Source organism: Tursiops truncatus, chromosome X (assembly GCF_011762595.2).
Source record: "Tursiops truncatus isolate mTurTru1 chromosome X, mTurTru1.mat.Y, whole genome shotgun sequence".
In the NCBI taxonomy this organism is placed as follows: Eukaryota; Metazoa; Chordata; class Mammalia; order Artiodactyla; family Delphinidae; genus Tursiops; species Tursiops truncatus.
Genome location: NC_047055.1, coordinates 15,755,979 through 15,779,162, shown reverse-complemented (window position 1 = coordinate 15,779,162; position 23,184 = coordinate 15,755,979). Strand labels below are relative to the sequence as shown.

Genomic DNA, 23,184 nt, shown 5'->3' with positions numbered 1-23,184 from the left:
CAAAAGTAGGGAAGATGGGGAATGGAAGGAAAGGGCTAGGGGCATCTATCCTGGATGACATGGATTTCAACTCTCTTTCTGGAGTGTGGCTTATTCTCTTTAGGGGAGTCTTTTCAGGCCTCTTAGAAGAGTGGAATGGGCTCTTCTCTCATGCCATATAAATCTCTCATTATTTTTTTTCTCTTTCTCACATGAAGGCAGATAATGAAGGCTGACTGGCCTTCTGACTTACAAGGTTCCTTGAATAGAAGTTGCTCAGCAGAGATCTAAGAAGCATAAGACAAGTTTAATATTTATAACTAGCTTCTCCCAATGACTAGCCTCAAATATCATCAAAAGAGCTGCGGGGCCACCAAAGGAAACAGTAGGGGGAGTTATACCTTGTAAACTGTAACTATGAGATAGGACCAACCAGCTCTCGTGGAAGTTCAGATAGAAAAAGTCACTTAACAAACAACAACAACTACAACAAGCAGCAGCAAAAAAACCCTGGGGAGGAGGAAGGATCTGATTTCCAGATTTAACACGTTATAATATTCAAAATGTCCAATTTTCAACAAAAAATTATGAGACCTGCAGAGAAGTAGCCCATACCCATGAAAAAACAAAACAACCAATAAAAACTGTCCCTGAGGAAGCCCAGATATTGGACTTTTTAGATAAAGATTTAAATCAGCTATTTTAAATATGTTCAAAGAGCTAAAAGAAACCATGTCTAAAGAACTAAAGTATGAGAATGATGTCTTAATAAATAGCAGATATCCATAAAGAAATAGAAATTATTTTTAAAAGAAACAAATAGAAATTCTGAAGTTGAAAAGTACAATAACTGATATGAAAAATTCACTAGGGAGGTTCAACAGCAGATTTGAACAGGCAGAAGAAAAAATAAGCAAACTTGAAAATATTGATATTCAATGTGAGAAATAGAAAACAGAATGAAGAAAAATGACCTGAGCTTCAGAGACCTGTGAGACACCTTCAGGTATACCAACATGCATATAATGGGACTCTCAGAAGGACAGGAGATAGAGGAAGAAGCAGAAAGAGTATCTGAAGAAATAATAGCTGAAAACTTCCCAAATTTGATGAAAAACATTAATCCACACATCTGAAAAGATCAACCAACTCCAAGCAGGATAAATTCAAAAAAATCTGCACCTAGACACATCATAAGCAAACTGTCCAAAGGCAAGGAAAAAATCCTAAAAGCAGCAAGAGAGAAGTGACTCATCACATACAAAAGGTCCTCAATAAGGTTAACAGTTGAGGGCTTCCCTGGTGGTGCAGTGGTTAAGAATCCGCCTGCCAATGCAGGGGACATGGGTTTGAGCCCTGGTCTGGGAAGATCCCACATGCCGCGGAGCACCTAAGCCCGTGCGCCACAACTACTGAGCCTGCGCTCTAGAGCCCGTGAGCCACAACTACTGAAGCCCACGCACCTAGGGCCTGTGGTCTGTGACAAGAGAAGCTGCCGCAATGAAAGCCCGCGCACAGCAACAAAGACCCAATGCAGCCATAAATAAATAAATAAATAAATAAAAACTGTTTAAAAAAAGATTAACAGTTGATTTCTCATCAGAAACCAAGGAGAGAGGAAGGCAGTGGGATGACATATTCAAAGTGCTGAATGGCAAAACTGTCAACCAGGAATTCTATATCCAGCAAAACTACCCTTAAGAATGAAGGAGAATATTATTCAGCCATAAAAAAAGAATGAAATTTTGCCATTTGAGATAACATGGATGGACCTTGAGGGCATTATGCTAAGAAATAAGTCAAACAGAGAAAGACAAATACCATATGATCCGACTTATATGTGGAATGTTAAAAAACAAACAAACAAACACAAGCTCATAGATACAGAGAACAAATTGGTGGTAGCCAGAAGTAGGGGGTGGGAGTTGGGCAAAATGGGTGAAGTGGGTCAAAAGATACAAACTTCTAGTTATAAAATAAATAAGTCATGGGGAGGTAATGTACAGCATGGTGACTAGGTAATAATACTGTACTGTATATTTAAAAGTTGCTAAGACAGTAGATCTTAAAAGTTCTCACCACAAGAAAAAAAAATTTTGTAACTATGTCTTTTGATGGATGTTAACTACTGTGGTGATAATTTCATAATGTATACAAATATTGAATCATTATGTTGTACACCTGAAACTAATACAATGTTATATGTCAATTATACCTCAACTTTTAAAAAGAAGGTAAAAAAAAGAAATGACAAAGGGAGTCCTTCAGGCTGAAATGGAAGGACACTAGACAGTAACTCAAATCCACACAAATAAGTAAAGAACACCAGTAAATGTATTATTTATCTAAAAACATTAAACATACTAATATATTTTTGTAACTCCATTTTTTCCATCTGATTGAAAAGAGAATTGCATAAAGCAATAATTACGAATCTATGTTGATGGGTACAGCATGGGTAAGGATGAAATTATGACACACATTTTACAGATGAAGCGCTGAGGCATGGGGAGGTAGTGTGCCTTGCCAAGGTCACACCACGATCAAGAGGCAGAGGCAAGAAGTGAACACACGCCTGCCTGATTGCGGAGCCCGTGAATTTAAATCCCTTGCTATTCTGTGTAAGGAAGGGCCCTGGGCCTCTTCACCTAGCTGTCAGATGGGGCTCTTTGGAAGAAGCTCAAAACATTACACCAAAGCAGATCCCTGAGATTAGCTCCTCCTTTGTAGATTTCTATTGTCTTCCTCACAGTGTCCCAAGCACGGGGCTGGGCACACAGCAGATACTCAATAATTCCAGCTGAATTGAGTTCCCCTAAAGTGACCTACATAGTTCAAGGACCTAAGGAAAAGCCAGCTTTAATGAGGAAATGCCAAGACTAGATAGCATTCATTAACTGCTTCCCCCTGTGCCAGGCACCATGCTAGGTGTTTATAGATATTCAAGTTATCTAGTTTCACCCATATAAGAACCCTGTGAATTAGGTTCTATAACTATCCTGTTTTATAGAAAAAGGAAACTGATGCAGCAAGTGTTTAAGCAACTTATGCGAGGTACCCCAGCTGGGAAGTGGCAGAGCTGGAATGTGACCTTACACAGTCTGGCTCCAGAGCCCATGCCCTTTCCGCTCAACCATGTCAGGAGTGTCTGAGATTTTTCCAGCTATAGATATTAGTTCCCATATAAGGAGCTGACATTCAGAGCCACTAGTATGATTTCAGAAGTACAAGAAAGGTGCCTTTTCTCAATATCCCTTTATTAACCCTCCCACTTGCTGGCCGATATCTGAAATTTCACATTTAGAGATTTATTCCTTTGGCTTAAGTTTCTGTCCCCTGAAACAAAGATCTAGGAAACAGTATTATGATACTCTTTCCAGAGAGATGTCTTTATTGTGCACATGCAGACAAGTCAAGGCCAGATGCTATCATATTTGGAGAAAGGAGAAAACACAAGAGCATGACGGCCTGAGGGCTCCATGGAAGAGAAAGCAACATGGTGAAGAGTGTCAAGAGACAAAAGCCACCGTTTTGGAGAGCCTTTGTCAAACGGCAGTCATTGCTCTGGAAACATCCTCACAGACAGAAGCACTGAGTTCCTGAGAAGGACAGTCTTTCATGTGGGAGCCTTGGAGGATGGGTCTTCTGGGGCAGTGGTGGTAAAAACCCCAGAGTCATCTGTTTATCCTGGAATTCCCTCCATTAGGTCTGAAATATTACTCAGCACAAATTTTTCTGATTGTCAGTACTGTTACTGCCATCTGGGAAACAACTCCTGTCGGTTAAAGCAAGAGGAAGGGGGCTGAGGAACAGGATGGGGGGAGGGGGGAGCAGCCTCCCGGTGTGGAGGTTGCAGCTGGAGAGCTGCGCTTTCCACCCAGCTGACAGGAGCAGCGATGGGGGAAGTGCTCTCGCCTGGGCTGGGCTCTGCCCTTGATGGCTGTATGACCTTGAGCAAATCATTCCGGCTGGTGCTCTCCTGTCCACCGGACTTCACTTGCCTTCTATATGCTGATGGCTCCCACATCTATATCCTTATACTGAACCTCCCCACTGAGCTAGAGCTGTTGTCCTAGGAGGGCCGAGGTCCAGAGAACACTCACAAAAAGAAACATCACTTAATTTTACACATCTGTCTATAAGACAAAGAATGTTCCTTACAGCCTGATTTTAGAACCTGTGCTCTCTGCTACACCGTGTTTTGGTTTTTTTTTTTTAACATCTTTATTGGAGTATAATTGCTTTACAATGGTGTGTTAGTTTCTGCTTTATAACAAAGTGAATCAGCTATACGTATACATATATCCCCATATCTCCTCCCTCTTGTGTCTCCCTCCCATCCTCCCTATCCCACCCCTCCAGGTGGTCACAAAGCACCCAGCTGATCTCCCTGTGCTATGGGGCTGCTTCCCACTAGCTATCTACTTTACATTTGGTAGTGTACATGTGGAACAGTATGGAGGCTACCGTGTTTTAATTCCAGTGCCACCACTTCAGAGCTGTGTGACCTCGATGAATGTGCCTGAGCCTCAGTTTCCTGGTGTATAAAATGGGGATGTAATCGTACTTGCCTGTCACATATGAAGCACTGTGCCTGGAACATATTAAGTGTTATTTTTTAAATAGTACTTTGTTTGTTATATGGAATTAGGTTTAATAGTGGTTTCTCAATATCCAGGGCAGGTATCTTTTCCTTTGTAGGATAATGGAAATTACTCTCAGAGGCAAGATGCACCTGTATGTTACTTATCTCATCCAATGAAGCAAATATTTAAATATGTGCTTTTAAAAGTGAAGAAATGAGCAATGGTTGGATTTGATTCCCAAATTCATGTTTTGTGTGTCAATAGAAGATTGAGTCCTTTCTCTGTTTTGAGACATTTGAATCAAATGAAAGCCAATTCAAGTTTGAGAAACATTGGATAAAGCCTTCAGCCTTCTTGTCTAGACTATAAGCTACGCTGGGGGCCTGCCCTAAACTCACAAAGGCACGTGTGCCACCTGATACTTCATAAACGCTCTCCACCACACTGCCAGGGTGGGGCAGAGAGATTGGCACCGTCTGACTGGAGATGGTGTGGTCTATTTGGTGGGATTTCTGGGGCACTGGGAAGCAACTCCCTCCACCCCATTTTCCCAATCATTCCGTCCTAATACCTGAAATGCCCACAACATCTTCTAAGGAACTCGATCCAGAAATATCTACCCTATTAGCTCCCATCCCAGCACTATGGCCTCCATCCATGGAGACTTTTAGCCTCCTTGGGACTCCTGTTAATATGCAAGTATGCCTGTTACGCCCCGGGCTCTTACCAGCTAACTCCCAACTTGCAGTTAATTCCTTAGCAGGGCTTGACAGAGTCGGGCACAGAATGAGGATGTGAACTAGAGGGCTGCCTCACAGCAGGAAGCCAATTGGTGCTGAAGGAGGTGGGAGGCTGGGGGCCAGAGCCTCTGACCTGACCTCACTGCACAGGGCCCTTGCATCCCTCCCTCCAGTCTACCTAAAACTCCAGACAGAAATTAAATCCAGCATCTGAGCAGCCCAAGACTGGGCCATCAAGTCACACCAATTTGGGCTAGTGGGTGCAGAGGAGGCTGGTCCAAATTATGGACCATTTTTCAAAGAGATACAGTTTTATGACTGCCCAGACAGTACAGTAGCATGGAACTAATAGCTCACCGAGGGCTGCCAAGTCCCAGGCCTGCCAGATCTGCTTTAATGACAAGATAAGAACCATTTATAATTAGCACATTTGGTCTGTAAATGGGCCCCGCTACACTCCTAGCCAAGGGTTTGTTCCCAGGGTTGTGATGAGCGTGTACCCACAATGCCTACTCCATTTTTACCAGAATCTCAAAGAAAACCCAAGTTTTATGAAGCCCAGCCCCCACAGACGCTCTCAAATGCTGAGGTCAGGCCATCCAAAGCAGTGACTCAAGTTAGGCTGCTGCCAGGTCGTCAAAAAGCACTACTGTAGGGTCTTCCCTGGTGGTGCAGTAGTTAAGAATCCACCTGCTAATGCAGGGGACACGGGTTCGAGCCCTGGTCCGGGAAGACCCCACGTGCCGCGGGGCAACTAAGCCCGTGAACCACAACTACTGAGTCCACGTGCCACAACTACTGAAGCCCGCGTGCCTAGAGGTCGTGCTCCACAACAAGAGAAGCCACCGCAGTGAGAAGTCCGCACACCGCAATGAAGAGTAGCCCCCGCTCGCTGCAACTAGAGAAAGCCCGCACACAGCAACGAAGACCCAACGCAGCCAAAAAATAAATAAATAAATTTAATTTCCAAAAAAGATAACATTAAAAAAAAAAGTGCTACTGTAGGGGTGGAGAAACCCTGATGTCTGTTAGAAGGCAACGCCAGCACCAGACAGGAGTGGCCCCAGCCTCCCTTATCTGCTGAGAATACGTACAGTCTCCCTCAACATTCACTGAACACGATTTTTTGGTGGGCATCGAGTGGGGAGTGGGACATAGTCAGAAGCCAGAGATGCAACTTTTTGGTTTCATCCAACCAAACTGTGAGTGAAAGACATCCCTAGCAAGCTGGAAGGGGGGATGGTGGAGGCCTCCACCGCTGTTCCCTAATACCGCTGGGAATAGACACCCACTTCTGTTTCCTCCCAAGAAAAGTGAATGGACAACAAGGATCCTGTGTGCATTCTCCTGCCATGGTACACACACACACACACACTCGATACACAAGTCCTTTGTTGAGCTCCAAGGCAGGAAATGGGAAATTCAAATAGAAGAGCCTGAGAAGCCATTTCATTTCATTTTCAGGGGGCTTCTCACCATCCTGCAAAGGAGCCAGCCCCGAGTGACACAGACCAGGGCCCTTCTCATGGAGTCTTATCTCTCATCCTGGATAGAAAGCAGAGAACTCCCAGGGCTCAGGGCAGGAGAGGCTTCGCCTGACGGGGGAAACCGCCGTAGGCTCTGAAATTTTGTAACCCAGGGTTGGCCTCATGGGCGTGGTGGATTTGTGTTTCGGTGAAGTGAATGCATAAAAGAGGTGAATATATGCAAAAAAAAAATTGCAGGAAAAGCTCCAGAAACCCACTTGAGCTGGGTCTGAAGGGGCGGCCAAATAGAGAGAGGCTCGCTTTCCTTTTCTCGACTTCTTTGCCCTCTGGACTGGTGGGCAAACAGGGAGTTCATGAGCTTGTACATGCAGGCAGTATGTGCCCCAAAGCCCTGGGCCAGGCAATAATGGGGGGACTAAGGGTGCCTGGGGCTGTTTCCTCAGAGAACTGGCGATGTGGAAGGATAAGGAGGCTTTGAATCATCAAAGGGCAAGAGGGCTCCGGGTGAGGCAAAAGTGTAAAGGCAAAAATGAGCATGGTAGAGTGGCAGGGGTGCTAGAGGCCTGGAGTGAGGCCTGGCTTTCAGAGAAAGCCCCAGACCGGGAGCATTGAGAGGTAAGGAAATGAAAAAACAAAAAAACAAAAAAAAACCCACCAGATTATACGTGTCACATACTACAGGTTATTGGCATAAGAGTGCTCACTGCCCTTCCCTCAGGGGAAAAATGTTTGCAGACCAATGTGAGTTTGCGCACTACAAGCTCCGGCTGGATTGATGTCTGCCTAGCGGCCTCACCTTTGAGGAATAAATCTGCTGTCTTCAAAGATCTGTATGGGTCCTAGGAAACCTGGTTGAGGTTCTTTCTCGGATGAAATACAGGAAGCCAGGACAGCTGTGCCTGACATTTCATGAGTAAAGCAAGGAGGGCCGTGCCTGACTCTGCCTTGTCTGGGAGGGAAAACACTCCGCAGGGAGCCCTGACCCCCAGCCCCGACTCAACCTCCCTGCTTCCACTCTGCTCCCTCCCTCGGCCCCAGAGTTGGGAGCCCTCTCAAATGTGTTGTGCTGAAGAATAAATCCTGGATATTGTTTCTTTCCAAACTCCATCCAGGGCGGCCTTCCCACACTTAGCCTATTGTCTCCGGCTCATTGGCCATGACCTAGGCCTGACCCCAAAGGCAACGGCTGGCTGGTTTCTGGAGAAGTGTTAGCACCGGGCAAGCATGGGAGTCGGGAGCCTCCACAGAGCCCAGCAGGTCCAGCGGCGGGGCCCGCAGGAGTTAAAATGCAGGCTTAGTCCCCTACTGCACACCTGCAGAGGGACGGCAGGCTTGCTCTGCCCCAATGGCTGGCAGACAGGGGCCTCATTCACAATTCACTGCGTTCCAAGGGGCACTGCGTATCCCAGGCTGCTCTTCCACGGGCCTCCTGCTAACGAGTTGCTGCTGCCCACACGCAGGCCGCTCTAATCTTGCAGATAGCCCTGAACCTCCCTCCTTCAGCACATTTTTTAGGAAGGGTGTTTTTTTTGCCTCTCTCTCTCTCTTTTTTATCATCATCAAAATATATTCACAAAACACCCACATCTCTGTCCACACTATAAATCAGCGTGGGGAGCCTCTGGCCCACAGCCCAGATCTGGCCCTCGGCTTGATTCATCTGGCATGTGGAGGTTACTGTACTGGCTGCCACAGCTGCAACCCAGAGAATAATGCCTGCTCCCTCCCCGCCTCCCACCCCCTGGACACTGGGGCCGGCCCATTCCAAAGGGAGCCTCGAAAATAGCCAGACTCAGATGCGGGGTGGCTCCTGTGACTCCCACGGTTGCTATTAAACAGGAAACAGGACTCCAGAGCCCAGGAGGTGATTTTCATAATGAGAAAAGCCACTATTAGCGGCCACTTTGCTAATTTCCAGGACTGACCTAACAAAGCACGTCACCTACATTTTCTTATTTCACCTTCCCAACCCATTTGTGCTAAGAACTCTCGTTTTCATCTGTGCGTAGGAAGCAGGGGCTCAGGAACTTGCCTCGCCCCACGGCTGGGAAGGAGCCCAGCCGGGAATCAGAGCCGGCCAGCGGCCGTCGGTGTGTCCGTGAGCGTCCTACACTGTGCTCCACTGCGCCGCGCCTGCGCTCACGATGCTTCTCCTTGTCTCTGAAGCATATGCAGAAGCCACGTGGTGGTTCTGGGGTGACTGTACATTCGACTCCAGCTACTTAAGTGTGACAGCCTCTGCTCTATAGATTTATACAACAAACAAACAAACAAAACTGCAGGGCGGAGATTGTGTTTAACGGGCCACTGAGAATTTGAAAAGGCAGTGAAACTCTTCTCAAGTCCAGAGCCCAAAGAAATATAATGCTAGGGGAGTTTCTCATAAAGATTCCCCTCTCCTATTTGCCTAGACAGGTCTGCGTGGCCGGATAAGGCGGGGGCGGGTTGAGGGGAGGAGCAGTGGGTCTGAGCAAGGTCTTACTCTCCAAGAGACCTCTTTAAACCCTCCCATGGCATTTCAGTGCCCCAGTGAATCACTGGCACAAGTCTCCATCTCCTAAAAGACTGCATTGGGATGGCACCTCTGGGCAGGTGAGCTAAAGCCCAGACTTCATGCCCCAATAAAAAACAGTACGTCTCTGAGCACCAAGAAAGATGTCATGAATCCACAAATACCCAGCAGTTGAAAGGTTAAAAACAAAAAGAGAGCAGGGGGCTAAGTTCAGAGCCTGTAGTGTCAGACCATCTGTCTACCTTAAAAAAAAAAAAAAGAAACATAAGCTTTTGCCTGATGTGAAATCTGTAAATACCAACGGACCCACAAATACCCTCTGCTGACGCTGCAAGGCAGTAGACAACTGCTTGGGTTTAGGAAAAATCAGGGGAACTCTAGACTGATCCAGGAAAGAGAAGGCAGCTGCTCGGTGACAGAGCCCCAGAGCTCCCCCTGACTCCTGCTTCTTAAGGCCCAAGTGACCAGAGGGTTGGCTGGGCCTCTAACCCCAACAACAGGGTGGTCCCAGAATCCAACAGCTGGTACTAACGGCTCTGGCAGTGCAATACTCCAAATGAGTACATCTCGTTCCTCTCAAGATCCTTGGAAATGGAAGCTTTGCTATGCTCATTACTGAGAAGGGTCTGGCGCCCTCCAACCCATTTGTATCTCTTCATCCTCTCTCTAAACATTTATTGTCTGGCAGGCACAGCTGCAGGCTCCTGAAAGCCATGGCCTCAGACCTCCGGGAGACCCCACCGAAAGCGGGCAAGGTGAGGAGTATCAACCTGAAGGGCATCGGGCCTGATTCTTAGAAGCAAGTGGACCCCGCAGGCCTGACCACGGAAAACCCCTGCCTCTTTTCAGAAGCTGCTCGAATCTTTCCCCGTGTGGCACTCCAGAAGCCAAATAACTCGGAGGAGTTTCATTCTACCCAGAGAGAAGTGTATAAAAAGTGCAAGAGTCTAAGGAAGTAAATCAAAATAACAGTGCATCTAGCAGCCTGGTGACCTATTTCCTGAATTGGATGTTGGAATCGCCTTCCCACAGAACAGCCAATTGTGATGTGTTAGTAATTTCATGCAGTGCAGCCCTCTGGCATGGAGGCGCTGCCCCATTCCTTCCCAAGGAAATTCCACTGCAGGCAATGTTATGATTAGTGGACTAATAACACTTGTCGTTGGAACACTCCAGACAAAGCTGCAGTGTGGACTGATCTCCAAGTCCTTTAATCACCTATTTCATCATCTCGACACTGGAGCCCCGGCAGTAGGGATGGGCTTGTGGATCCCAATAATTAACCAAAGGGACAGCTGCTTGCTTGCACGGGGATCTCCCTTCCCTCCATTCATAATCCCACGCCAATCCGGGGTGTTAACTGGTGTGGTTACCATGTCCGATACTGGATGGCAGCTAGAAAAAGAGGTGCTGCAGGCTAATTCTAAAGCAAGCCACCTGCCCGTTCACTTCTGAAGTTCATGCACAGACAGTTTCCTTGTGATTAGCTTGCTGGGGTTCTGGGCAGGCGCCAGGGGAGAGTCCGGGAAGTGCGTGTGTGCTGACATGCCCGCCACCTGACTGGGGGCACTGCCCAGTCCCAGCGTGGTAACGGTGAACTCCTCTGCCCTTCCCCTGATGTTGCGCGGGGCCCTGCGCACAGGAGACACAGAATCCCTAACCGCACCAAGGCCTGTGAAGGAACCAATCGGGTCTATGGGAAATTAGGTGGAGATGCTGAAGGACTGTCTACTCCTTCATTTTGGTCCCTTTTGATTGGGCTTCGAACCAAATCAGAGTTAATTAGCTGAAGGCAGATGCTCACAGTCTTTGAATCAACTGATTTAGAAGTGAGCATTTATAAAAAGAGACTATGGGGCTTCCCTGGTGGCACAGCGGTTAAGAATCCACCTGCCAACGCAGGGGACACGGGTTCGATCCCTGGTCTGGGAAGATCCCACAGGCCCCGGAGCAACTAAGCCCATGCGCCACAACTACTGAGCCTGCGCTCTAGAGCCCGCAAGCCTCAACTACTGAGCCTGCGAGCCACAACTACTGAAGCCCACGCGCCTAGAGCCCGTGCTCCACAACAAGAGAAGCCACTACAATGAGAAGCCCGCGCACCGCACCGAAGAGCAGCCCCCGCTCGCCACAACTAGAGAAAGCTCGCGTGCAGCAACAAAGACCCAATGCAGCCAAAAATAAAATAAATAAATTTTTAAAAAAGAGAGAGAGAGACTATGATAACATAGGCCAGTAGGGGAGAGGGAGGCTGATACGATCATAGAGGTAGGAAAAGAATCTCCTGGGACTTACTGATCACTCAGAACCACTGACTAGCACAGACCGGTGGATTTAACCTCCTTTCTAACCCTGAGAGCCATCAGGGCTTCTTGGCCACATCTTTGAGGAAAGAAATAAACATATAAAAAGAAAACTAAGTTGGGGGTAGGGGCAAGTAGTGAGAGCAAGACACAGACGGTGAGAAAAAAATCAAAAAGGAGAAAGGTCAATTATTGTTGGAAGGTAGAGTGCTAAGAGCAACGTCTGCAGGCGTGGAGCAGAAGCATTGGAGCTCTGGGGTGCCTGGAACAGGCTTCAGGGAGAAGCGCTTTCCCACTGCACACTATTTGATTATTTGAAACACATCAGCGGTTCTCTAGATAACAAGACACAAAGCAGACAATCCTTGGCAATTTTCTTCCCACAGATGCTGTGCTCATCCTCCAAGTTTCCTGACGTAACTACACTGTTCCTGGGGTTCCCAGGGTGAGATGGCTGCCTCCAAGCAAAGTGGGCAAATCCCCGTGTCCAGCCCCCCTGGCCCCAGGTACCAAGAGAGGATGGCTTTTGTCCTCTCCTCCACACCCCCTGAGAAGTACAAACTGTGCAGGTGACCAGACAGCTCAGAGAGCAAAGGCTCAAACATTCTCTGGGAAAGTCCCACCCCAATCCCTTTCCCACTGACCTTTCCAAAATTCATTTGGCTTTGTTTGGGGCTCCACAAGTTATGAAAGTTAGCTTCCAGGAGAGCCAGAGATGAGGCATTCCCAATGTGGGATTTCAAACTCTGTTAATTTCCACCGAAGTGCCAGAGTATAGTTTGGGGGCCGTTTCTCCCTCATATTTAGACAATGATGTAAAACCTGTTGATTTGTTTAGACACAATTGTCCCTCAGCAGGACAGATGGTATTCAACAGAATGGAATAATTAGGGGATTTAAAAGAAATAATTATGTGGGAAAATAGAGTCGGAGTCAAAAATGCCTGGTAATCTAGATGAAGAATTCATGTTTTAAATGTGCATAAAAATTGTCATTGTAAATTTTGTTGCCTTGTTCTCTTGAGGTAAAACAACTCTTTATCAACAAGAGATGTTTCATATCATGCTGTTAAAGACAAACATGATTTTTTAAGAATCGTGGGAACAGTGACATGAAACATTCAGTTTATTTTCATCTCTTCCTGGGGAAACTGAAGTTCCTGGTGAAACAACTTTATGAGGCAATGGCTTAATTACACTAAATGGTTTTTAAAAAATAACACAGCAGGGTGGGAGTGGGGGTAGTATCTATCTTGCTAAATTGTTTGTTTGACTTTGAGCTGCCTTTGGCTTTCCTCAGCTCAGGGTCCAAAAGGTGGAACTCTTTTCTGAAACATATACTTCTTTCAGTGAAAGCTTCATGGGCAATGCTCTTTACAAAGCACACATCACTCCTCTACCTACACAAGTCAGGATGAAACAGCCTGCCTGAGACACTTGATCCTGAGCCGGCTGAGTCCTGGAGCAAACAGGAGGCTTAAATGCAGGGAGGAAGCCAGTTAACTCCAGCTAACACCCTTGGTCACATGGTTTGCTTGTTGCCTCCCCCCATGGCCAGTGCAACCAAGCTCCCTTTCACTTGTGTGATCTGACAAAGGCAATGTGGTGTGATTTTGGCCCAGCACCTTGACGGGGTACTAAGCCAGAATGAAAACGTACAATAAAATCTGCCCAATTCAAAAGGTCTCGGGGGAAAAAAAAAAAAAAGGTCATGAAGAACCGAGGGGCAAGATGGGAATAAAGACGCAGACCTACTAGAGAATGGACTTGAGGATACGGGGAGGGGGAAGGGTAAGCTGTGACGAAGCGAGAGAGTGGCATGGACATATCTACACTACCAAACGTAAAATAGATAGCTAGTGGGAAGCAGCCGCATAGCACAGGGAGATCAGCTCGGTGCTTTGTGACCACCTAGAGGGGTGGGATAGGGAGGGTGGGAGGGAGGGAGACGCAAGAGGGAAGAGATATGGGAACATACGTATATGTATAACTGATTCACTTTGTTATAAAGCAGAAACTAACACACCATTGTAAGGCAATTATACTCCAATAAAGGTGTTAAAAAAAAAAAAAGGTCTCGGGGCAGGAGAAAGAGTAGACTTCGAATTCAGCGGATTTGGGATTACTTGAGTTTTATTTAAGTGAGGCATCTGGTCTTGATCTCAAAAATTCATTCTAACTTTCATACTCTTATCATTCTTCGACATTATGTACCAAAGCTGAACATGCAAATAATCTGGGACTCAGTAATTCTATTCCTAGGGGTACTCAACAGTAATGCATGCACACGTGCTCTAAGACACATGTACAAAAGTACTCATAACAGAACTATTTATAATAGCTAACACTGACGGCAATTCCAAGGTCCGTCAAGAGTGAAATGGGTAAATTGTGACAAAGTCCTTCAATGGAGTACTATCCAGCAATGAGAATGACTGGTCTACAGCTTTAAGCAAACATGTACATAAACATCACAAGTGTGATGTTGAGCGAAAGAAGCCAGACACAGAAAAGCACATCCTGTATGATTCCATTTATATAAAGTTCGAATGCAGGCAAAGCTAATCTATGCTGTTAGAGGTCAGGACAGTGGTTAGCTATGACAGGGGAGTGGCTGGAAGAGGAAATGAGGGGTGTGGTAGGTTGAATGGTGGCCTCACAAAAGATATATCCACGCTCCAGAACCTGTGAACGTGACCTTATTTGGAAAAAGGGTCTTTGCAGATGTTATTCAGTCAAGGATCTCAAAATGAGATCATCTGGATTATTTGGCCTTAAATCCAATGACAAGGTGTCCTTATAAGAGACGGAAGAGGAGAAGACACAGAAGAGGGAGAAGAGGGAGAAGGGCCTTGTGAAGAAGGGGGCAGAGATTTACAACAATGCGTACACAAGCCAAGGAACGCCTGGAGCCCCCAGAGCAGGAGGAAACAAGGAAGTCTCCTCCCCTAGAGCCCCGAGAGGGAGACGGCCCTGCTGACATCTTGATTTCAGACTTCTGGCCTCCAGAACTATGAAAGAATACATTTCTGTTGTAAGCCACTAAATCTGTGGCAATTTACAGAAACCCTAGGAAACTCATGCAGGGAAGGTGCTCTGTTTCTTGATCTGGGTACTGCTTACATGGGTATGTTCATTTTGTAAAAATTGATCAAGTTGTACACTAATAGTTTGTGTATTTTTTACATGTATATTATACTTCAATAAAAATTTATTTTAAAAATCTATGATTCTATATTCTAGTTTCCAAATACCCACCATTTGGAGTAAACAGAGCCTGGCTTTATGAGGTCTCATTGTTTATGTTTAAGCTGTGCTTTACAACAACAAGGAAAGCCTTTCACCAAGTCAAAAAACTATGCCCCTAACAAATGTATACTCATAGTCTTTCCCTCCACTGCCGTACGGTGAGGGGAACTTTGGAAGACAAAATATCAGAAGCAAGTAGCCAACATCCATTTTTCATATATTTCTTTTTGTTGAAGTAGGCAGCAGGGTGGGTAAGGGGTAACAAATCTCCAGGACAGGAACTGTCTGGAAGTTTGGGGTAATGATAGAATGACCAACACCTTGCTTTTGCTCAAAGTGGATCAGTTGGGAATTCTTTGTGATCAACAAGAAGAAGAAGCCAGGGCTTCCTTGGTGGCGCAGTGGTTGAGAGTCTGCCTGCCGATGCAGGGGACACGGGTTCGTGCCCTGGTCCGGGAAGGTCCCACATGCCACGGAGCGGCTGGGCCCGTGAGCCATGGCCGCTGAGCCTGCGCGTCCGGAGCCTGTGCTCCGCAACGGGAGAGGCCACAACAGTGAGAGGCCCGCATACCACACACACAAAAAAGAAGCCAAACCCTAACTCCACCCTATCTGGCAATTTTGCAGTGGGTGGGAGAAGCATTACATATTGTTTGTGTGTTGTTAAGAATGAGATTCAAAGATGGTTTCCTCTGTCTTGGAAAAAAAAAAAGGACACATTTGGCAGCCTACAAACAATAAACCAGTAGAGGCTTCAGATTTTTTCCAAAAGAATGAGATGACTCCAAAATGAGCATGTTTTCCATTTTCCACTCTCTCCAACCCCAGGCAGATGATTTTGAACGTGCACTCTCCTCACACTGGCTTTGAAGAAGTCAAGACTTGCCAGAACTGTGGACTCAAGACTAAAGCCAAGCACAGATGGAAGTGGCTGTGGAGAGCAGGCCCAAATTCCCTCAGCAGGGATTACTGAGGAACAAAGCTGGCAGGGTGGGGATTGCAAACAGTCACAGGTGCAGAGAGGCACAGGGCAAGGGATGGGGCGCCGGGGAAGGGTCTTTTTCCACCTTCATATACGTCAGCTCTCATACATATTTGCTTAAAGGGGGCCACTGCTGCCTAAATCCAGTTACTGAACTTGTCGGTTCAAGGAGACCCCATCACTGGAAGTGGCAGACAGGCCTGCTGTTTCCTCCTCGATGCAGCAGACTGTCCCCCGTTAGCCCTGCCCAGGCACCAAGAATACAGGACTGTGGCCACATTGTCAGGAGCATGGAGGACAAAGTAAAGAAGATCACAGTGGTCTTGCAACTCCGAGAGGGGTTTTGAAGTTTTCAGTAAGAATAAGCAAAGTTTTGGCAGTGATTTGGGTGCCGACTTCCTTAAGGGGCCAAATTAGGTTAAAATTGATGGATGACTCTCCTGTAAGTTTCCTCCTGCATTGGAATCCTCAAATGTGTGTGCTTTGTTTTGAGTGAATGCTCTGTCTTGCCCCTTTGAAAGTGCAAGTTACAAGGACAGCAAGGGCTGGGTCCTTCATTTCTGTTGTCACCTTCGAGCTGCTGTCATCTACACATAGCTGTTAATGTAAAAAAAAAAAGAAAAGAAAAAGAAAGAAAAAAGAAAAGCGAAGACAGAAGTGAAATGACACATGTTCCAAATTAGGCCACTCAGGGATGGTCACAACAGTGACTTCTTCAGCAAGAAGAGAAACCTCACTCAAGGATTTGTTCGAGAGGGAAAAATGTGAAATTAGGGGGCAAAGATAAGAAAATACCCTCCTAGGAGATATGAAAAAATAGGCAATGTTTGTGAGACCAGATAATAACTAACTGATTTGAAAAGAAGTCAAAACATTAGGTAATGTGAAATTCTGAGCCTTGACTGTAACATATATTGCATGTTTTTTTTTCCTAATTCAGTTTGGTCTGTATGGCATTCCAGCCAAATGTTCTAACCAAAAGCCCTTGAGGAAAGACTGAACATGAGACAATAGTTCATAATTCAATTCCATCAGCATTCACTGAATGCTTACTACGTGCTCAACATTCTGTTTGGTGCTGTGGGGAATGTGTAGGAAGTAGAAAACACAGTCAATGCCTGCAAGAAGTTTGCCATTTAGTTGGGAGAGAGACGATTTCTAAACATAGAACAATTAAAACAATTAAGTTAGAAAATAAAGACGTAGTAAAGAACCAAAAGAAACAGACTTTAGTGCCAAGATGTATGGTTCAGGTAAGAATGGACAATTCAACACCACAAAAAAGCTGAAGTTAGTAAGGAGAGGGCTACGGGATACAAATAAGGAAGACTCCCAGGCTGTAGGAAGAAGGCAAGCCCACGTCACATTCTGAATCTGACATTAACAAGAAAAACTCTAACCATTGGTGCTATTAAGATGAGGGTATTGTCTCAAAATCAACAAGGGACTGTGAGAACAGCTTCTAAAATCTCAACTGTAAGGAATCGGTTTAAAAGGCTAACATACCAAATCAGTTATCTAATGTGTTTGTGACAAAAGTTTTTGGAGTGTGACTATAGGCACACCTCAGAGATACTGCTGGTTTGCCTTGAGACCACCGCAATAAAGCAAATATTGCACGCAATAAAGCAAGTCACACAAATTTTGTTTTTGGCTTCCCAGTGTGTATAAAAGTCGTGTTTACACTATACTGTCTATTAAGTGTACAATAGCGCATTTATGTCTAAAAAAGCAATGTGCATACCTTAGTTAAAAATACTTTATTGCTAAAAAATGCTAACCATCATCTGAGCCTTCAGCGATTGGTAATTTTTTTTGCAACGGTAACGTCAAAGATCACTGATCACATAACAAATATAATAACAATGAAAAAGTTTGAAATGTGAGAATTACCAAAATGTGACACACAGACACAAAGAGAGCAAACGCTGGTGGAAACTGGAGCCAATACACCTGCTCAAAACTTCAATTTGTTAAAAAAAAAGAAAAAAGAAAAATCTGAAAAACACAATAAAACAAGGTCTACCTGTGCTGAATAAGGAGACCTGGATCGTAAGAAGTTGTCAGTTAGTGTGCAGCACTGTTTACAAAAGTGAACCTAAGTTCTTTGGGCCATTAGAAAGGTATATTTTGGATCAGAACAGAGGACACTACCCAGGTGCTATCCTTCTCTCCCTCCCTTGGTTATGAGTGCCTAAAACACAGTGGTTCCTTTAGAGTCATGCTGGGTGACCCTACCACTTATCACCCCATGTGGACTTGGGGACTTATTTCATCTCTCCAAGCCTCAGTTTCCTAAAATGGGAAGAATAATAATAATACCTACCCTCACTGGATTATGATGAGGATTCAATTAGGTAATACATGTGGAGTGCTTAGCACAGGGCCTGCCGTAAGGCAGGAGCTCAGTAAAAAGTTGCTATTGTTTTCATTAGTCATAAAAACATCCTGATTGCCACTAAAGGCTAGATAAATTAGTAGTTAAGAGTTTGGGCTTTGGACTCAGATAGAATAGAGTCTAAATCTATTTACTAGCTATGTAACTTTGGGCAAATTAGGCTGTTTGTTATTATTATTTGCTGTTGTGGCTACTGTTACTACCAACTTGGTCTCCCAGCTATCTTGATACTGGGAAAGAAAATTAGAGGACATAAGTCTTCCAGGCATTGGAAAGGAATACATTCCATCGTTAATGAATAAACTGACCTCCTGAATTATAATCTCCTCTGAGTCTAATTAGTGTGTATCAGACCCTCAGAGTCCCCACTGGGAGTTCCGGTCTCAGTGAACAGCCAGCCTCTCTTGGTCACCATCTACCCCCCCAAACAAGACAGTTTTTGGCTCACCAAACTGGAAGTCCAGAGGCAGGTGGCTTCAGGGCTAACATAATACTGTAACCCCAGTTCCTTTTGCCTGCTCTTCTCTGTGTCCTGATCTCCTCCCTGAGTTGAGTTGATCCTCAAGCTCGAGTGAGATGTCTGCGGCAGTTTCAGACCTCACGTTCGTACACGACAACATATCAGAGGGAAAGAGACCTCTTTCTTAACAATGAGGAAACCTTCCTCACAGCAAACTTGCCTTCATCTCTCATTACTGTGAACTGGGTCACAGGCCCATTTCCAAACGAATCCTTGTAGCCAGGTATATCTGAAATATCCAGGGGCAACAGCATTACCAAGATTGCTTTAGACAGATTAGTCTCCACCCACTGAAGCTGGAAGCAATCCTCTAAACTACACTTGTGCTAAACAATGTGACGGTAGGATATCAAGCTGCAATGGTCACCTCCTCAACTGTAGGATATCCGCACTCCTTAATGCTAGAGATAATGAAAAATAACCTTACCCCCGAGCAACTGGCCACTCCCTAAAAGCCAGCTGAAGTTAAGGTCTACCCCAGTGACCTCTTTGGAACTATAGTCATATCCGGAGTAACAGGAATGTCACTGCCTGGAAAAACAGGGTCCTTTTCTAAAATGGGCTTTCCCTTCTGGCCAAACTCCTTGGTCCATAACTGCAGTTGATAGGATCTTTGGGAGAGGTTTCCTTGGCCTTTTGTTTGAATGTTGTGCCCCCTTTATGATTCTATATGTGAAGAGGAAACCAGCCCTTTCCAGCTATGTCAAGACCCTGATTAATGCCTCACTAGCAAACACGACCCAAACCCCAGCAAGCCCGGTTCCTTCCTTTCCCAGAAGGAAGCTAACATGGCTCTCCCTTTGTTTGAAGGTGCTGGGTGAAAAAATGCTAGCTGCAGCTTTGGAGGGAGGTAAGGAGGCCCGAAAATCTGTGCCCCTCCTCAGCCCTCTACAGTTTGTCTTGAATTTAAAATGAATCAACCTGAGAAACCAAGATTCATTCAAGCTGCGATTGAGGACTCCAGACACTGACACAGGCGAGGGTGAACTTGCAGAGCTCAGGGTGACATCCAGTTCTGGACGGTGGACAACCACAGGCCTGTGCCTCAGGGTCCAGTTCCCACCCCTGGCTTCCTCCTTGACCTGTTTTTAATTTTTCAAAACTCTCACCCCTCTTGCAGAACGGTTTCGGTTCTTTGCCTGACCTCTGCTTGGTCTCCCTGGGCAGGTTGCCCTCCTTGTTCTCCCTCAGCTGGCCAGGCTGGCTGGCTGCCTAATTGTCCCAAGAGACAGGAAGGCACCCTTTACATCTCTCCGGTTTGGGTCCGTTTTTACTGCTTCTCTGGAGTTAACATCAAGGACTTTAAAAACATCTCGGTAAATGCAGATGTGGAGGCTAGATAGGATTGTGGTCACCTTGGCCCTCATTTTTCTTGCTGCTCACAGAGTAGGAAAATTCAGTGCTGTTTTTGGACTTGACCCAATACCTTTTCTGTCCAGAAAGCCAATAACTCACTCTCGGAGTGACTTGTTTGGCTCTGCTTGCTATATCACGTATCATATATTATAGATGATATATCACAGTCATTGGCAAAGCTAACTAATGCCCAAACTCCACTCCCAGATCCCAGCACCGACTGCCAGAGGTAACCAGACATTCACATTAATGAGACGTGGTGGGCTGTTAAACCAATCTGCATTATTTGAGGTGAAAGGGTGGAAGCAAACAGACTTCCAAGTTTCTTGGATTAGTATCAGTATAATTTCTTTTGGACTGTAAGTACTGAGAAAGATTGTATTTTCTACATTACTAGGAATTTGTTTTTCAAATCAAGTGAATATTATGTACAGAACATTGTGCTCAATCTTAAACGGGCTACAAGGATTTTAGTAAGGGATACATGCCATATGCTTTGGAAAAATTATAAACAATCCAAGGTAGTATATGCTAGGTCAGAAGGAATGGTATAGAGCAAGGCTGTAAGGACAGAAGCACAGGGGACTTTGTCCTTAGTTGATGTATAACAGCTTAAACTCATTTCTAAGCATTGCCCTTGGGCCTTTTCATTCAGGACAATGACAGACTCTGGGAGAGGTGGGGTGGAACACCACTGACCACCTAGAGTTAAATGAAACCTCTCATTAACCCATTGCCAACCTGCACCAAGAGTGCCCTGTTCAGTTGCTTGCTTCCTGTGGCTAAATTTGGCCTATCCGGAGGCCCGAGGAACGTCTGCCCAGTGGTTTATACGGCAGCTTGCATTCTGATGGGGAAAGGAAGATATATGCTTAAGGATGTGGAGATGGTGGTGACCTGACCTCCCCGGGAAACGCCCTCCTATATTTCGAGTTGCCTGGTCACTCAGCTTAATGATTTTAAAAGAAGACATTATTTTGTTCAGTGGCCTGTAGTGAAGTTTGCACTCTGCCAGGGAAGAGAAAATAAATGTCTGTGGGAGTGAGGAAATAGTAGGGACCTCCTTGGGAAACTCTCTGCTGGTCAGTCAGTTTATTAATTTTTAAGAGACGTTAAGGGGTCATAAAGAGAACCCTGGCCTGGAAGTCAGGAAGTGTGCTGTGCAGTGGGCCCATCGGCAGCGGGAGGGAGAACGTCAGCCACCGGGAGCCCACAAGGAGCATTTATAATGATGAGGATGACACAAATGTCACATTTTATACCGCTTTACAGTTTTTAAAGCACTTTTGCATCTACTACCACAAAATCCTAGAATCTTACGAGTGGGAAAGGACTTTAGGAATTACCCAGCATGGCCCCCCAACCCAGGCAAGACTCTCACCTCCACTATCCCTCTCGTTTGATATTCCAAGAAGCCCTTTGCAGAAGCCAGCTTAGCAAGTAGCATCATCTTCATTTTATAGGAAGACCAACTAAGGAGTTAGTTTCAGGCCAAGATGATGCAGTCAATCGTGACAAAACTGGCCTTAAACACGCTAGTCCGGGGTTCTTTCCATGCTATCACATATCTCTTTTATATTTAAGAGGATAGGTTCTACTCACCCTTCTGGCCCTTACTAAGTAATTTAGCACCTAACCATTCTCAAATTGCTTTAGAAGCTTCAGATCTGATACGTCAGTTAGAGTACAAGATCTTTTCGGGCCAGACCTCATACTGCCTTGAATCTCCATCCTCTCCCCACGTCACCACCAGTGTTACGGGTTCTTGGAAGATACTTAACAAATGCCTGAATGAACGAATTGAAATTCTAAAATTTCTGAGTTACTCCTTATACCTTAGAGGCGTGCCAGGTTCTACTTTCCATGATTTTGTCCTCATCTTTGGAAACTTCATTTGCTTGGAGCTACTGGGGTTACTTGGGCAGGCTGAAATACTCTGGTATCAGGGGTTATATGGGGGAATGTCTTGATATCTTACAGCAGATCCCCTTTCTCGAAGGATAAAACAACCGGCAAGTTAATGACCTAGGTCTGATATTGGCAAGTTGAGGATTCTATATGTATTTTATTTCTCTTTAAAGTCTTGGCTGGAATTCTATAGAATGGAGAAGTCACGTTGCCCCTTTCTGGCCATTGGAATGTATTAAATGAGACACACTGTGCTCATTTTAAATCTTAGGGTTAGAGGAAGAGTTCTGACCAGGGTTATTCGTCATTGGCTTTTGACATAAACTAGCCTTTCCCAAGAAGGTTAAGGTGCAATGAAAAGAAGAATCAAAGACTTACATGGAAATAGCCACAGGATTGACTAGTTAGCCAAAGTGCACACTTTTTTCTGAAGTTAAAAATTTATGCTTGGTGATTTCCATTTAAAAATCAAGGTTTTAAACTGCTGTCTATACTGGTCTATGCCTGGACTTAAAAAAAACTTTTTGGTTCATAATTCTTTTGATGCTGTTAACATACAGAAGAACGCTAGCTTCCAAAATAGGATATATGTTGCAATAAGCATCTCCTGCTCCTGCCCCCCAAGGACATCCGGAAAGGGTGTTAGTTAAATAGCCATGGATTTGCACAGTGCTATAATTTTTATAGATATAAAGAAGCCTCCCTCCGCCTTCACCCCTACACCAGTGATGGGTGAGCTACCCCCAAACTCTTTCACAAGGACAACAAGCAAAGGAATCTGGCAGATCACCCTAACCAAATACCACCCAGGCAGAAGGAGCCCAACCTGTCTAGTGAAATTCTTTCAAATATATTTTATACTATCAACGCTTAAACTCACCAGGAAAAAAAAAAAAAACAATGAAATTTACCAGGAAACGTTTCAGGTAGAGTAATAGAGCTGCTGAGATACACTTAAACATAACTTCCTAAACTTAAACCGCATAATAATCTTTTCCAGATCCTTTTAGCTAGTTTCTTATTCCGAAATGAACCTTGTATGGAATTGCACACACTTGGCTCAGTACAAATTTCACCATATTGAGCCCCTTAGACTTGGCCCACCACTAATTCATACTGTCAACTACAGCTTGGTTCTCACCACTGCCCAATTGTTCCTTATATA

The 23,184-nt window shown here is 45.2% G+C and overlaps 1 protein-coding gene across 9 annotated transcripts in view; it reads right to left on the bottom strand.

The window, feature by feature from the left end:
• PABIR2 (PABIR family member 2) overlaps positions 1 to 23,184 on the bottom strand; it is an 80,744-nt gene that overhangs the window by 18,716 nt on the left and 38,844 nt on the right. For 5 of the 9 annotated variants that reach the window (XR_012329273.1, XR_012329271.1, XR_012329272.1 and 2 more), the window contains exon 11: positions 18,684 to 18,984. The exons of 3 other annotated variants lie outside the window; for them this stretch is intronic. Coding sequence is in view for 1 of the 6 variants with exons in the window: in XM_073799266.1 (XP_073655367.1) it covers position 18,984 (1 nt within the window). In the remaining 5 variants the exon portion in view is untranslated. Of the gene's footprint in view, positions 1 to 18,683; positions 18,985 to 23,184 lie in introns of those variants that run through there. One more of the 9 variants, XM_073799266.1, reaches the window with a different exon arrangement.